Source organism: Protopterus annectens, chromosome 13.part0, assembly GCF_019279795.1.
Source record: "Protopterus annectens isolate FY-2018-M chromosome 13.part0, PAN1.0, whole genome shotgun sequence".
Classification (NCBI taxonomy): domain Eukaryota; kingdom Metazoa; phylum Chordata; order Ceratodontiformes; family Protopteridae; genus Protopterus; species Protopterus annectens.
In genome coordinates this window covers 842129875-842147707 of record NC_056747.1, presented here as the reverse complement: position 1 = coordinate 842147707, position 17833 = coordinate 842129875, and the positions used below count along the sequence as shown (strand labels likewise).

General features: G+C 37.6%; 1 protein-coding gene across 1 annotated transcript in view; it reads right to left on the bottom strand.

The window, feature by feature from the left end:
- The window catches only part of LOC122788366 (sodium- and chloride-dependent GABA transporter ine-like), a 431595-nt gene that overhangs the window by 88857 nt on the left and 324905 nt on the right, over positions 1-17833 (bottom strand). The window contains exon 11 of the mRNA XM_044055443.1: positions 11004-11104. Coding sequence (XP_043911378.1) covers positions 11004-11104 — 101 coding nt within the window. The remainder of the gene's footprint in view (positions 1-11003; positions 11105-17833) is intronic.

The window sequence follows — 17833 nt, the reverse complement described above, 5'->3', positions numbered from 1 at the left end:
TGGATCATGTACTGAGATGAATGCTGACTCTGGCATAGAGTTGGTCTCTCTCATGTCTACCTCCATCTTCCTAGCAGCCAGAAGGGCTTTTTCACTTGTACATGGTTATAACCTGCCATTATGTACTGCAACCCTCTTTATCACCATACTGGCTGTTTATATATATATATATATATATATATATATATATATATATATATATATATATATATATATATATATATACATATGTATGTGTATATATATATATATATATATATATATATATATATATATATGTATATATATATATATATATATATATATATATATATATATATATATATATATATATACATATATATATAGGTTCATAGGTTCATATTTAGATACTAGGCTATCGGCCCAAGGGCCTACTTAAGCCTAGCCAGCAAGGTACCATAGCTTACGCCACCCAAGAAAGTTATTTTCCTGTGCCACTGTCCAGCAGATACACAGAAGTGATCCCCGGGGTGTATTTCCTATTTCCCATCCACTCATCAAGATTTTTCTTAAAGAGTGCTACTAAAGAACTTTGCTTGACATAGATGGGTAGCTTGTTCCAGAGTATAGGAAGTCTCTGGGACAGGAATCTGTCCCTCTAGTGTGTCCTGTTTATTGTGGTGACAAGGTTTAGATCCCTAGAGCATGTAGCTTGGAGGGATTGGTATTTCTTTACGTGTAGCATGTCCAACAACTCTGGGTTTGACAACATGGACAATGACAGAGTCATATTTGTACTTGGTGTGGAGTGACCTGAGTGCATGGGTTATGTGGCAGATCCTGGCACCCGACAGGCAGCTGACAGTAACCTTCTCCTTGTCTATTATTAGGGTTCCATGTTGGTGTGAATGACCTGAGACATACCTCCCTGGACTACATGAAAAGAGACATGGAAGAGCTCTCCAATCTTGTAGCCCAGGCAGGTATGACCCTAGCCCTGAGTAGCATTCTGCCATCACCCAGAATGATACTTCAGTACAAAGACAAAATGATTGACTTCAACAATTGGTTAAGCTTCTGATGTCATTCTAAGGGTTTCCAGTATCGGTCTGCTTGGGATGACATGGTCGACAGACCATGATGTTTTGCCACAGATGGCCTGCACCTGTCGCCCCTGAAATTCTGGATACTGGCTAAGGCTCTTGCTGCCCCTATAGTGCCTTTTTTATGCAGGGCTCAAATAACAAATTCACCAGCATAACAGGAACAGGCAAACAAAAACTGAAGGTAATGCTAGAAGTCTAAATCTCAAAATGCACTCACTCGAGGCATTCCTTAAAATGGAAAACATTGATATCTGTGCAGTGACTGAGACCTGGTTCAAGGCTCCAGAGAGCACCCCTGCACTACCATGCTATAACTCATACCACACTTTTCAGCCATGTAACCTGGACTGAAACACCAAAGGTGGAGGTGTGTCCATATTCATTAAGGATATCCACACCTCCAGGCTAGTTGCTCAGCATAATACATCTGAGGTTATCCAAGTGCCACTAACTCTGGGCAAAACTGCAATCCAAATTGTAGTTTGCTACAGATCCCCCACCATTCCCCAGGATTCCCACTCCTCTTTTCTTGATGTACTGGACAATATTAGGGTTAAACCAAACACCCTAATAATGGGCGACTTCAACTACCCCACCATTAACTGGGAAAACTACTCGTGTACCAACTCCTTAGCTCAACGCTTTCTGGAATTCATAAACTCCAATGCCCTAGATCAACTTATCCACACCCCCACCAGGGGCAACAATATCCTAGACCTAGTCATTACCAACATGAGTGACCGGTGTTCCATACCTGAAGTCAATTCCTCATTGGTCCGATCCGGCCATAAGCTAATCACCTTTGATATCCACATCCCGCCCCTACCCCCATTAAGGAAACCACAGTAAAAAATTTCTCCAAAGCCAACTTCATGCTTCTTAAGACACAAGTGGTGAACTTCATGACACCCTTGCAGATGGACAATACAGTTACAACTGTTGAATTCTACACAAATGCACTCTATAAGCACTTACACGAGTTCATGGATCATGCTATCCCAAACAGAACCAAGACACTATCCTCCAAAAAAAGGAAGCCAATCTGGTGGTCCCCTGCCATAAACAAACTGTACAACAGAAGGAAGAAACTGTTGCAAAAGAGAGTAAAATCCCATGAGTGGAGGAGCTCCCTGGTCAGCCTCAGTAAGAAGCTGAGATCCCTTATAAGATCCTCCAAAGCTAGCCACGAAAACAAAATCACTACTAAATCCAAGGACAACCACAAAGCATTCTATAGCTATGTCAAGAATCTCAATGGCAACACCCAGATCTGCTCTGAGTTACAGCAGAAAGGCACGAAAATTACAGAACCAACTGATATTGCCAACATCCTGGCAGATCGGTTCAGTGTTAACTTTACCCCCCTCTCAACCCCTAAAGGGCCAATATCTATACAGGAAGAATGCAGAGTCCCTGTAATCACAACTACGCAGGTAAAAGCTGCACTCTCTAAAGCCAAAAGCACAGCATACAATATCTCAGGCTGCATTTTACATGAACTTCAGAATTAATTGGCTCCCCACTTAAGCACCATGTTCAATAATAGTCTCGCATGAGGCTTTCTGCCCACTGAATGGTGCACAGCAACAGTTATCCCACTCCACAAAGGGGTAGCCACCACTGATCCCGGGAACTATCGACCTATTAGCCTGATGAGCCTGGTCTGCAAGGCCATGGAACGTATCATCATGGAACTCATAAACAAAGACATTGGTAACCTCCAAACTCTGGATCCCACCCAGTTCGGGTTTGTGAAAGGCAGATCATGCCTCCTGAATCTAATCGACTTATTTGAGGCAGTCACCAAAGCCGTAGATGAGGGTAAGGTGGTTCACACAGCCTATCTTGACCTTGCCAAGGCTTTCGATACCATCCCCCATTCTGGAATTATAGCTAAACTCACTAAACTAGGTATAAATCCCTACATCACAAGATGGGTTGCCAACTGGCTCACTGACAGAACCCACACTGTAAAAGTTACAAACTCCAGATCTGATCTCAAGGCAGTGACAAGTGGAGTGCCACAGGGTTCCATCCTGGGACGTCTCCTGTTTGGTATCTACTTCTCTGAAATACAGCCTAACACAGAAGGCCTCTGGCTGACGAAGTTCACAGATTACTGCAAACTAGGAGCCATAGTCAAGTCCCCAGATGATGTGCACATCCTACAGAAGGGACTCACTGAGACAGATGCCTGGTGTCAAAGCCATGGCCTCAAGCTCAATGCCAAAAAGTGCAGTGTCATCCCCTTTGGTAAAAACTCTGTACCCATGAACTACCACATAGGCAGCAATCTACTTAACCCCGAATTCGTGATAAGAGACCTTGGGACCCAGGTGGACAGTAGTCTCTCATTTGATAGTTACATCGCCACAGTAGTCAGGAAGTCCTTTTACGTGGCACACCTCATCATAAAAGGGTTCTCATCCAGGAAAAAAGAGGTCATTGCTCCCCTCTACTCGTCAATCATTAGACCCATTATAGAGTACAACGCCCCTTTTGGAATGTACCTCACAAGACATCTGCAGCAGCTGGAAAGGCCACAGAAGTACCTCACAAAGAGGATTACTGGCCAAAAACAAATGCCCTACACTGACCGCCTCAAAAACCTCCAGCTTTACTCTGTAGCATATCGCCTACTCCGAGGTGATCTCTGCCTAACATATAAAGCTATGTCAAACCCAGAGCTGTTGGACATGCTACACCTAAAGAAATCCCAATCCCTCCAAGCTACACGCTCTAGGGACCTAAACCTTGTCATCACAATAAACAGGACACGCTGGAGGGATAGATTCCTCTCCCAGAGACTTCCTATACTCTGGAACAAGCTACCCATCTATGTCAAGCAAAGTTCTTCATTAGCACTCTTCAAGAAAAATCTTGATGAGTGGATGGAAAATAGGAAATACACCCCGGGGATCACTTCTGTGTCTCTGCTGGACAGTGGCACAGGAAAATAACTTTCTTGGGTGGCGTAAGCTATGGTACCTTGCTGGCTAGGCTTACGTATGCCCTTGGGCCGATAGCCTAGTACCTACCTATGAACCTATGAACCTATAACGTCAAGAATAATGTCACAAAGTGGGAGGCCATTTGTTAAGTGGGTGGGGATGTTTAGCTTTGATCCAAAGCAAGGAAATGCATTTACAAATCCTACAGTGTCCCTTTAACCTCCATGTAAATGCACACTTTGCTGTATTCATGTATTTTACATGTTAGCACCATGTTGATGTACAATTCTCTTACGATTTATGTAACCAAGGTTGAGCTTTCGATTGGTCATTTGGGATCAGTGCTCTGCTTTAGTAAATAAATATAAATAAATAAATGTACATAGGCATACACTGTTGGGAATAAAACAGTACTTTCTACATTAGCTGATTTCTTCTGGATCCATATTATGTATTAAATTATAGGATGAATTGTGAATGTGTTCCTTCCATTGTGTCATGAGCTGTTGTAAATGTGTTACTGCAACTTCAGCATACCTCCCAAAACCGTGATTCATAATTAATATTTTTCATGTCATACTTGCTTACTCAGTTTTCAAAAGCAAGTAAGGAAGTAAGCAAGGAATCAAAGATATAAATAATGTAGTTTCTTTGATTGTTAGCTTCCATTCATTGCATGTGGAACAAACCTAATGAGTTAATTAAGTAACAAATATTCATGGACTGTTTGGTATGCTTCACTTAATTCATGCTGAAATGAGGTACTTCAAACAGGGGAGCCAGAGGGCTTTATTGCTATCATACAATAATATAGCTAAAAATAAGGTATTGAAGATCTATTTTAAATAGATTAATTGTACAGAGCTAATTTGTATTAGTGGTTTGTGGTCTTAGATGATGCAATGCATGATTACTGTGTATTCAGTTATTTTTGTACATGTGGGCACTCGGGCTACAGTGTACTTCATATTTTTTCCAAGAATAACTCTGCTTTTGACAATATGAATTTAATTCTTTTGGAGCTGGGATGCAAAATGCACAATGTTAGTGTTCTGTACTGTTTCAATTAAAGTGTAATTTTTCCTTTTGATGTTTAATGGTGGCAAGCTGAGGCAACATGGGGGACTTAGAGCAAGTATCATTGTTTTGTATTCAGTCATTTATTCTGTGCATCTTCTATGTATGCATTTCTATGTTTACTACTGATGAAGATATGTCAAACCACAAACTGTTCTTCATAGTTATAAGGACCGTCCCCCTGGCATTTCAAATATATAATAAGCAATGGTCAATATTTACATACACAAAAAATACAGTTTCAGCACAGAAACACGCCCGAGGCAATAAATAAAATCAAGTATTTTTATTAATGAAGAAAAGGTAAGTACTTTCACACTATATAAAGTGCTTCATCAGACCATAAAATCAAACATATCTAAGATGATTTAAATAAAAAAACAATCAGATGCTCTCATCTAATAGGCTTAAACAAAATTTCAAGCTAGCTAAGCATCACTAATGACTAATAAAACATTAAAATTACCTAAATAGATCCCTAGCTTTTGGAAGGGTCTTAGCTTCAGTCTCCGTCTCAGTGTCTTATCAGCTTGCAGTCTGATTATCCAATGTAGATGCTTGCCAGTGTGAAAGCACATACCTTTTCTTTGTTAATAAAAAGGCTTGGTTTTATTTATTGCCTCAGTCGTGTTTCTATGATGAAACCGTTTTTTTTTTTTTTGCTTTTATGTTGATGGTTCACAGCAGTTAGTTCCTTGAGGAAAGTTTTTTATAATGGTCAATATTTGTTGGACATTTCACTAGAAATGATGGATGCTACATAATTGAAATCCTTCTGTGTGATTTTACGCAAATTATAACTTGTTGTAGGATAGTTAAGTAATAAAGAGTTAAAGTGCTACAAAGTAGGGGAATTTCAAACTTTTTATGCAGCCAATCAAACAAGTCACTCAGTAAGCAAAATGTGTTCTTTCCAGGCTTACAAAACAAACACATAAAATACGTGAATCTGGATAGCTCCCTAATTTTATGCAAATAAGTGTGCTTCCTTCATATTTCTGGCTTGTAAAATTACAGAAAAATTATGTGCCTAAGATAGGGACATATGAAATATTAAAGGAAACCTATAACTTGTATTTCCAGCTTCTGTTCAATGTGAAAATATATAATCAGGAAGCTTTTCCATGTTTTGTTAATGTCCTTTTTCTAACTTAGCTCCAGGTTATGTATCCTTTTAGAATCTTAAAAATACATTTATCTTAAATCTTCTAATGGAGTTAGAATGCTGACATTTGTAAAATAACAACAACCATAATAATAATAATAATAATATCTACGCCCACTAGTGGTATAATTTATAAGCATTAGTCATTGTTAGTGACTGATTCTGTTTTACAAAATGAATGGCCATTAGGCCATATATTTCCTTTTAAATGTGAAAAGAGATGTTTGCGTTCTAGTCACTTTTGTCAGTATTGGACCAATAACTACTAGCAGTTTATTTTCTCTTTACATTAGGGTATGCCATCCTGTAATAACCACAGATGTACAGAGATCAATACAACTGTATAATGTAATATGCACTAGTAAAGGATTTATGGAGTGTAGTACATATAATTTAGAAAAAGCTTGCTAGTGTATGTGAACAATAAATAAAAATGCAAAAATGCAGTCAAATAAATATATCAATGTCTGTATATATATAAATATTTATATAATTTTATATATATATATATATATATATATATATATATATATATATATATATATAGGTGTGTGTGTGCGTGTGCATTTATTTGTTACATCAATGCCACATTTGAGCAAGATTGCATACATTGAACCAAATGACTGAATTCCATTCAAACTGAACGCAACACAATAGACACTATGAATAAATAAAAAGAGCATGCTTTCCAAACTTCCAGAAGGATAAACTATCTTTATTAGAATAACAAAATACCAGTAAATGCTTTCATCTCTCAGTAAACTTCATCAGATGCAGAAAACTTATCAAGCATCTGTCTATTGTAATCATAAGTCGGGTCTAAATTAGAACATCGAAGTTTCAAAACTTTGAATGTTCTAATATCGACGACCCCTATTCAGCAAAAACTGAAAACATCGAACATACACAACAGCTAATTTTTTCCTAGGGAAAAAATTTGCTGTTCAAAAACACATACACACAACACAAGCACACCAAACAAACAGCAATCCACACACATACACCTACAATCTTACACCTACCCTACACTAAACTATACACACACCACTAACTATCCACTTACCTTAACCCATACCCTAACCCTAAGGTCTGTCACTATTGCACACTCACCTCACCCATGCCCTAACCGTAACTCACCTACCCTGTCCTAACCCTCATGTCCACACAATCGCACACTTACCTGACCCACGCCCTAACCCTAACTCACCTAACCCACCCTAAACCTCATGTCCACACAATCGCACACATACCTAACCCGCACCCTAACCCTAACTAACCTAACCCGCACTCAATCACACACTTACCTGAACCCGACCCGTAACTTTCCACCACAGTGCTGAAAATACTGAAGCAATAGAAATGGACAACCAAATTCTTTCCCTAAGAAAAAATTCAGTTTTCTGTTGCTTCGATAAGTTCAGCTTTCGCTGAATAGGGGTCGATATTAGAACATTTGAAGTTTTGAAACTTCTATGTTCTAATATAGACCCTCATAAGTCTAATAGGTTGATTTATGTGGTGGGATGCATAACTTGTGATGCCTTCTATATAGGGAGGATAGAAAGGTGTTTAAAATTTGGTTTTATGAACATGCATACAGTATGCTATTGAAACAAAAATTAGTAATCATTATCATGCCAGAATTATAAAAAAAAATATTTTTATGTTTACAAAAAAAGGTTTTAAAAAATGCCAGGAAAGGAGACATTGGGAATGAACTTGATTTGAAAGAAAATTATTTGCAAATGTTGTTGAACGCAGCTGTGTTTCCTGATATCAATTAACATATTAGTATTAAACTAATTCCTAATAAGAGGTCTTTAAAGCATTAGAACTTTTTCAATGGACTTTCATTTTATTATGTGACTGACTATGTAAGTGGTTTGCACTCTATTTATTGAATTTGTTTGTGCATTTTTAACATCAGTCAAATAAAGTCTCAGAAGAGATGAAATCACAAGAAAAAAATAGTTTGGTGAAGACTCAAGAAAGATGAAAGTGCCTACTGATGTTTTGTTCTAATGAATTTAATTCATTCTTCTGTAAATTTGGAAAACATATTTATTCTCTTATTTACTTCTTTTCCTGTTAACTGCAAGTGTGTAGATTTTGTTGTACAATAGTTGGCATACAAATTCTTTCCCAGCTAACATATACCAACAGCTAAAACTAAACTCAAACAATAAAACAAACAAAAACACTAAACACAATACTTTTTGGAAGGGTCAGGCCTCCATTCACCCTTATGTGGGGGATGAGCCACAAAAATATATAGTCTAACTCTAAGATCACACAGCAGTTTGAGAACTGTTGTACCCATTGTACCACAATCTCCATATACACGCCAGGACACAATTCAATGAAGCAGTGATTCCATTGTTCCAAAAAAAACCACATTGATGAAATAGATGGAATCCATCTATCTATGTGTCTCTCTATCTGTATGTGTACATAAATACATGTATGTGAATATAATTACAATTCCTGAAATAAAAAGCTTTACAGTACAACAGCTAAAATATCTCCTGCTGACACTTCAGTAGTTGGAAAAGGAAATGGTAATTAGATAGAAAGTCAACCAAACAAACAATTAAGAACAAAATCTTTTTGGCAAGGATGCATCCCCCACTCTTGCTACTTATGTATATATACACTAACTCCAAGATCATACAAAAGTAGGGAAAAGGGAAGAGTCCATAAACTCTGCAGTGCATTGATCTCACACTAAATCTGATCATATAACCTTCAGAAGATGGCAATTTTTAAACTGAGCATATCAGTCACTTGATCCAAAATTCAACCAAAGAAACATTCAACAAATCAACATATATGGTACATACATTGACCTGATTCCAAGACCCTAAAATGTATGGCCTTCGGGTTGAGGTGAGAATAAAAGAGCAGCTGTTTAATTAGTTGCATAAAAGAGAAACTACAATGTTTCATGTTAGATATGATATATGTAAAATTACTGAATAATAAAGTCAGCTTTTTTCTCTCTTTTTATTTAATAATTCTTTTAAAAATGCATTCAGTATAGCAGTTTATGACTTACTTGTTTTGTGTATGACATGGACCCGATACTGAATTTAAATGTTTTGACTGTAATATTATTCCTCCTGTTTTAGTGGTAGTAAGGTTTTAATTGAATAGTTCATTTATTGGTTGCACTAGCTTTCTGTTTATAATATGGATACTTACTGAATTTATGATGTGATGTAATTTGCCCCCATTGCAGACACAAAGGTCTATGTGGCAGGGTTTAACTTTCACCACTGGCATTTGGTAAACATGATGCATATCCTGTTTATACAGTTTTATTTTCTTTGCTTTTGCATTTTGTCACAATTAATCATTTAAATTGATGCCATTTCAGCATTTATTGCACAGATTTTATGTTCTTACAATCAAAATGTGAATCTGTTACAGTGAGACTTCTCCTATTGAGACCATCTACTCATAGAGGCCCACTAAATCTAATCCATTACTATGGAAGATCTTTTGCATAGTTACCCTTATTTTCAGAAACACCATCTACGGAGACACCCAGAATACCATTATACTTTCATCTTAATCAAAAATAGCTTTAGTAGCGCCACAATGTCTCAGTCAATCCATGCATCTTGTTCCGGATATCCTTTTGGAGCCAAAAGGCAATGTAATACCATATGCTACTGATATCCTTTAATTGGGCTACTGCCTTTTAGCACTTCCATTTTCCACTCACTTTCTGTTTCTAATGGATGTGTTTCATTCATTCTCAGATAACATCATAGTGCTCACCTAGCCATAGCTAAACAAGAGTTCTCACAAACAAGAACACTAAATGTTAGTTATGGAGGGAGAGCTACCCTCATATCCCTATGTGCAAGGCAAGACCTTTTTCATTTCTCTACTTAATTAATGTAGCAAACTCAGAGGTGACTGCACCACTTGGCAAATATACAGTGCCTGCTGTGAAACGAGGAGTTGTTCTGTCTGTAGACAAATTGACTCTGATGGAGAGCATATCTCTCAACTGTCCAGATTTTCACAGAATGTCTAGATTTTGGCCTTATATTTTTGGTCTGTTCCTCATAAAATCAGGAGTTTTCTGGCAAATCACTGAGTACTGAAGTAAAGAAATAAAGATACACAGTTCAATTTCAGAGTTCATATCCCTCAGAAAACGAATGCTACTACAAATCCTGTTATTCTAGCAACTTTCTAAGTTTATAAGAGCAATATTTAAAATCTGTCCTTGTTTTTGAGCCTTTGCACCCCCCCATTATTTTAGGATTTGTCCAGCTTTCTTACTCTAAGAGGCTGAGAGGTATGCTGGAGAGATCTGTCACTGAACATGAGTCCTGTAGTATTTATCCCTGTCTCTACTCTCTTATCTTCTTCTTTCTCTCTTACTCTCATCCCACCTCTCTCCCTTCTTTTGTCACCTATTCTTTCCTCAAATGTCTTCCTCTCTAACCTATCTGCTACTTGTTACCTTCTGATTAATGTAAAAAATATCAGTTAGACATTCCTCCATTCATTCTTCAATTCATTCAGTTCAGGATCACATCAGGGGCAGAGCATATCCCAACACATTTTACTTCCTATATGAAAGCCCCCTAACATTTATTTTGAAGCTTTTTGCTCCCATTAAAATTCTATCGGCACAGGAAATATACAAAATATAGTGACAACTCTGGTAAGCTGTGCATAAATCCCTTCAATATACTTTATTCATATAAATGAAAAATCACATACTATTACAAAAGCAGGAGATATGATCAGCCAGCAGGCACGCAAAAATATGTTGGGCTTCTTCCCTGTCATTTCCATCACATTCTGGGAGAGCCTTTTGACACCTTAGGAAAGAAATGCAGGAAAATGACTAAACTGCATATATCATATATTTGGTACATGTAGTTATGAATCACAGCTTAGTGTAATTCATCATATCACATTGAATACAGACTATAACATGTTCACTTATTGATTGACTTTTTAAGGTATATTTAACATTGTCATCTGCTATTCAAAGTTACAATATTAAAATCCAAAACAATGCAAAGATTTCAAAGTAAATTTGATATCTTTCTGCTGACTATAGCACATAAATTCTTTGATTTCTTTTTAGAGATCTGAAATAATTATCATTTCACCATACATTTATTTATTTGTTAACTTTAACCAAGCGTGTTCAACTGTGTTCAGTCCATTTACACTGAAGACCTGAAAAAGAAAAGCTCCAACAGTGACTGAAGGATAGTTAACAAATATTTTACTCAAGATTAACATTTCAGCATATAATTCCAAATATTCAGAGGATAAAATATTGTACACATATTTAATGTTCAAAGACATACGGTATTTTCAGTGAGACATAAAAGATTATTACAGCAAGCTTCATGTATTACCTAGTTCAGGACATAGATATTAACGTTAGTGGTACATTTAAATGAAATAAGAAAATAGTTAGGGGGACAAATACAGTAGTTGAAGAGAGTCAGAGAAAAGAAAAGGGGTGAAAAAAAAGACTGAGATGTTTGAGAGATAGAGACAGGGGTGTATGGAGGGAGGGTAAATGATAAACAGAAGGGCATAGGAGTTACTTAGAGAAGTAGATAGGGCAGATAGATGATTAAGGGTAGTGGGACAGAGGTGATGGGTGAATAATTCGAATGTGCCAAAACAGAAACTCTAAGATACACTAAGGTACAACCGTACAGAGGAACTGAATTACATTTACATTTTGCTGTTGCGCAGTGACAGTGTAGCCTACCTTCAGAATGTTGCTCAGCATGCTATTTGAAAACGTTTATTAAGGTAAGGCTTCAAGGGAACACAGTGCTGAATTTCAAAGTATAGAAACACGGAAGGAGAAATGAGAAACAGACTTCACCACAGCAGTTATTAGTCTGTAGCACTGCTGGATGAGTTGCCACCGATGATCATAACTGTATAAATTAATCTGTCTTTGAGATGCAGTGTTGTAAAGAGGGACAAGAATTTTTATGGGTTCTGTTATGAATCATATTTATATAAGTTAGGCAGTTGACACAGACGACTAAAGCTCTAAACTGTTAATAAGCTGCTTCCTGTGTCCAGGGTACAGGGTTTTGTTTCCTACCACCTTGATTGGCCTACTGTGTGACTCAGAGCAAGACACTATAATTGGACAGTGCTCCTGGTCCCCCCCCCCCCACAAAAGGTCACATGCATAAACATGATAGTTAAAAAATTGCTAACAAAAGCTGAACGTGAAATGGCTGAAACAAGTACACTGAAGCAGCAACTATTCAAACTACAGCATACCAGAACATATAGGTGTACATAATCCTCATGTACATGCTAATCAAAAGTTGTGGATGTGACATAGTAGAAGATACATCAGTCAAGTTTTTATTTATTCAAGCCTGACTCTTTGTGATTTCAAAGCCTTTAACCCACCAGCTCTGTCTTTCAACAACTGTTTCTTTAAGGTCTTGAAAATTCATATTCATTGTTTCAGTAATGCTGTCTATCCATTGCAAACCTCTACTTCTTTTACCTTCAATTTTTTTCTTAGCATCAGCATCTTGTCTAGTGAATCCTGTCTTCAGACTACATAACCAAAGTATGTGAGTTTTAGTTTTACTGTCAGGCCTTCCAGCAAACAAACAATCTAGGTTAAACTTGTGAAGTATTGCCTGATAGTCATTCATTCCATATTCATTCAGACTGTCCATCTTGTACATCTATTATTTCTTGCAGCCTTGTTACTAGCAAGGTTTTCCTGTTTCACTGTCCAGCATGTCTGACACATCATCAAACACCTTACCCTCATAAGTCTTGGGGATGTTAAAGGCTTTTTATGAAGGTTTTTTATTCCTACCATCTCTACTCATTATCACCTGTAAAATTCCTCCCATTTTTATATTTTATCATGCTCATTTTTACACAGACATCACTGTTAATACTGCCAATCTCCTAGAAGACTCTTATTTTAGCTTTCCTGATCTGCAGACATTCAAAGCACAGAACAACAGAGATGCTCAACACCCAGGATAGTAGTACAGAGCAGTTGCAGATATGGCATATCAGCAGACATACATAAACAGCAGCGAGTACAGGGTGATCCTCACAGAAATATGGTGAAAATTCATAAAACTAAAATGAGCCATGACTATATATAGCATACTAATTCAGGTTTATTTGGGTCCTTCTCATTAACTCAAAAGTGGTGTAAGAATTATATATACAGGGGTGCCAGTATCATCTGGAGAACTGTAACTGTAAATCCTCTGCGGCTGCACACAGTGTGTAACCAATGTGCTCTACCAGACACACTATTTCCATCTCACAAACAAAAAGGGAGGAGCTGGTTAAGTCCACAAACCGTTGTCACAGTCCTGATACTACCACATTAAAGGCAACCGGAGCTGTGCATGTGTTGAAGGGCAAAATGGTGGTATTTAAAAAAAAGCCATCACAAGCTATTTATTTATTTATTTTTGTTTGCCAGAATAGAGCATGGATCAAATTTGACCATGTGCAGACTCAGCCTAGGTTACATACATAGTAACAACAATAAAGTAAGATTAAAGGTATAACTGAAGTATAAAATATAATATCATAATGTAACATAGATGCAAAAGAAAAAACCCTCATATTTATAAGAAGGTTTAAAAAGAAATAGAATCAGGAGTATACAATCCATAATACAGGTGTTATAGGTGAGGTAAATGTGGTCCAGCCAAAGAACAGACATAGTATGGACGGAAATTTTATCAGTGAAAAGAGAAGAAATTGTAAAATACTATGAGGTGTAATATTTATTTATTTATTTATTTTGTTTATTGACATTTGTTTACCGGGAAAGTCCACTGGGCCAAATGAACTAATTTTCAATGGAGGCCCACGTGGAAAAGCTCCGAAAGACAATGAATATACTGGTGCATAACATTTAAAACATTCAGAATACATAGTAAATATAAGTAAATACATAACATTCAAAGCATTCAATGTACAAGCAATAACAGCAAAGAAAGAATGTTTAGAAGGACGATAACATAGAAATAATGTACATATGACTTATATACAAATATCAATTTAAGTATACATTTTAACATAAGTAACTTGTAATTATGTGGTTTTATGATAAGCAGTTGTTCACAAATATTTGTAATCTTCTTCTTCTTCTTTCGGCTTTTCCCGGTTAGGGGTCGCCACAGTGGATCACCTGTCCGCTCATGATTGGCAGTGGAGTTTTATGGTGTTGAGTTGCCAGCTGTCGCCCAACCTTCCATAGTAGGCACACACGTGCACACACACACTCACACCTAGGGCCAATTTAGAGTGTCCAATCCACCTACAGCATGTCTTTGGGATGTGGGAGGAAACCTGAGCACCCGGAGGAAACCCATATGACCACAGAGAGGATATGCAGACTCCGCACAGAAGGCACCCCAGCAGAGAATCAAACTGGAGAACCTCTTGCTGTGAGGTGGCAGTGCTAACCACTACACCACCGTGGCCGCCTCTTACAAATATATGTAATAAATAAGATAAAGATAAATAGCCAGCATGTATGGTGCAAGAGGAGTGGGAATTGGTTTATTGACAGATGGTAAACAGTAATAGATGGAAAGCCAGTATTAGTGGAATCATATGGTCAATATGACAACAGGTATGGGATCAGGTTACAGGTGAGTGGGACCTGGAGCGTCTGCACTGCCAAAGGGTGGAAAGATGTTAGTGCAATCATTTTTTGAAGGATGCTGTATTACTTGTGGTTCTAACAGCTATTGGGAGAGAGTTTCATAGTTTGGCAATGGAAAAGGAATAAAGCATGTCACCTGATGTGAGTTTTGGCTTGTATACTTGCAGAAGAAATTGGTTTTCAGATCTGAGTTGCCTATTTGGGTGGTAGTGGGATAAAATGGATGAAAGGGCTGGGCAATCTGAGGGTTTGTAAATCATTTTTTGTGCAGAGGTTAACTGTAAATAGTTTAGATAGTTTGGGAGTTTAAGCCAGTTAAGCTCTTTTAAGGAGATGCAGTGATGTGAAGAGTGTTTACTGTTGGTTGCAAACTTGGCTACCTAGTAGCAAAACTCGAGCTTGTTTTTTAAGGAGGGCTGGATGTTGGTAAGGAGAGGAGCTCCATACAGGAGTGATGGAAGAAGAAAGGTTGTGCCGAGAGTACGCATGGTGGAGCAGTTGAGACAGTGTTTGTGCCTATAAAGGATGCCTAGTTTTTGGTTTGTTTTTTTAAATAGTATTGTGGATGTGGAGGTCAAATGTCAGGTTTTCATCAATAATAACACCTAGCAGTTTGGTGTAGGTAACTACCTCTAAGGTGGTATTATTTTGAGAAAGGGTGACAAAGTCTGTCGTATTGGCAGGCAGGTTTCTCTTAGGGGTGAATATTACTAATTTGGTTTTATTTGGATTTAGTGGTAGTCGATTATTGGCCATCCATTTTTCAGTGACAGTTAAGGTATTCTGAATTAGTAGCAGAAGTTCAGATGTTGAATTGGCTGAGCTAATAATGGTCAGGCCATCTGCATATTGTACTACCAATGCATTATTAAGGGTGGAGTGAAAGTCATTTATAAAGAGGCTGAAGAGAAGGGGGTCCTAAGACAGAGTCTTGGGGAACACCAGTTGAAGAGTTGAGGAATGGAGAGAAAGGGTTGAGCCATTTAGTAGATTTGTTGCCTGACTGTTAGATAGTTAGTAAACCAGTTTAGAGTTGAGGGAGAGAAGCCTAGGGTGGGAGACTGTAGAAAGCCATTGAGAGGTCAAGGAAGAGTGAGGGAACAAATATGTCACTATTTCTGGCATGATTGACTGTGTCCATAAAATAAATAATTGCAGTAATAGTACTATGATTTGGCCTGAACCCAAGTTGAGTTGGGGAGAGGAGCTGGTATGGTAGTAGGTAGTCAAGAAGTTGATGGTGGATACATTTTTCAAGAATTTTGGAGAGGGGGGGGGTGGCTATGGGATGGAAGTTGGAGATGTTGGAACTATTACCGCCTTTGTGGCGGGGAAGAATGTAAGCTTTCTTCCCGATAGTTCGGACATAAGATTCTTGAAGGGGTCTAGCTTTTTTTTTTTTTCTTTCTTCCTTGAGAATAGAGTTACTATATTTATATTATATAATAAATGTCTTGTTTTTTTTTTGTATTCAACGATTGAAATGTAATGTAATCTACTATTTTTTTTTTACACATTTATTTTTAATTAATCATTTTTTATATTATATTTTTTTTTTGTCTTTTCTTTTCAAGTGGAGCTTCCCTCCCCTCTCTGCTGAAAATGGACATGTATCCAGTTAGACTAGCCCGGTCAACAAATGTAAAATAAATAAAATAAATAAATAAATTAATAAGTATGCTGATTGGATAGGCAATAGATCTGACATTTGGAGGTATTCTGGGGGTAAATTATTGGGGCAGTGGTTACAGTGGAGATGGATATAGGGGAGAAAGAGAAGGAAGGTAGGGAAGAGGTGGCTGTATCCTGAGGGGAGGGTGTTAGTGGAGAGAAGTTAGTGTTGGAGGCGGTTTGGGGGAAGGTGGTGGTAAGTTTGGCTATAGTTTTGATGAAATGTGAGTTAAAGAGAGCAGCTATTTCACTGGGGGGTTTCTCAGGGAATGGGCAAGGGTTGGTTTTGGTGCCAGGGTTAATTATAGATGAGATGGAGTTCCAGAATTTATTTGAATTTTGTTTGTGATCTTTTTGGAGGTTTAAGTAATATTGTCTTTAGTCAGATGTGACTAGGCATTTAGCTTGATCGTGAAGTTGTCTAAATTCTATGAGATCAGTGGGATTCTTGAACCTTTGCCATTTTTTCCATACTTTGTCCCTAGCAGTCACAATTTGCTTGGTGGTTTTGAAGAGCCATACAGCATGCTTAGTTTTTACCCTTTTTACTCTTACAGAGGATACTTTGTTTAAGATATTGAGGAATGTGGAATTGAAGAACTCAACTGCTTCATTGATGGGCAGAAATTTGAGTGTGTTCCAGTTGATGTTACTTAGGATATCATTAAATGTTGAGAGATTAATGTTGCTTAGGTTTCTACTTTGTATAAATTGGTGTTGGGAAGGTACTGTGTTGGTTTTGCGAAGTATATAGGCTGGTAGGTGATCACTAATGCTGGAAGGGAGTGTCCCTGCTTCTGAAATTTTATTTGGATCTGACACTAGTATCCAGTCAATAATTGAACCAGAGTCTTTATTTCTATTGGGTCAAGTCATATTTGTTATTAGTTGTGTAAAGTAGAGTAGGTCAATGTTAGATGATGGAAACTGACCTGAAAAGTAGTTCCAGTTTATATTTACATCACCTAGGATGATTGTCTCATTGTTTATGTTGTTAGATAGCCAGGATAGAATATCTTCTAGGATGGGAATGTTGTTGCCTGGGGGAATGTAAAGGACTGTAATGCAAAGATATTTGGCTTTGTTCAGTTGGAGGAGAGATACAAGTACTTTGGCTGTGGAGAACTGGGGAATAGGATTGCAGTATGGGACTAGGGTGAGGGTGGTAGGAAAAAGTATTGCAATGCCTTCTCCTTTTTTCCAAGGTCTGTCTGCTTTTAGG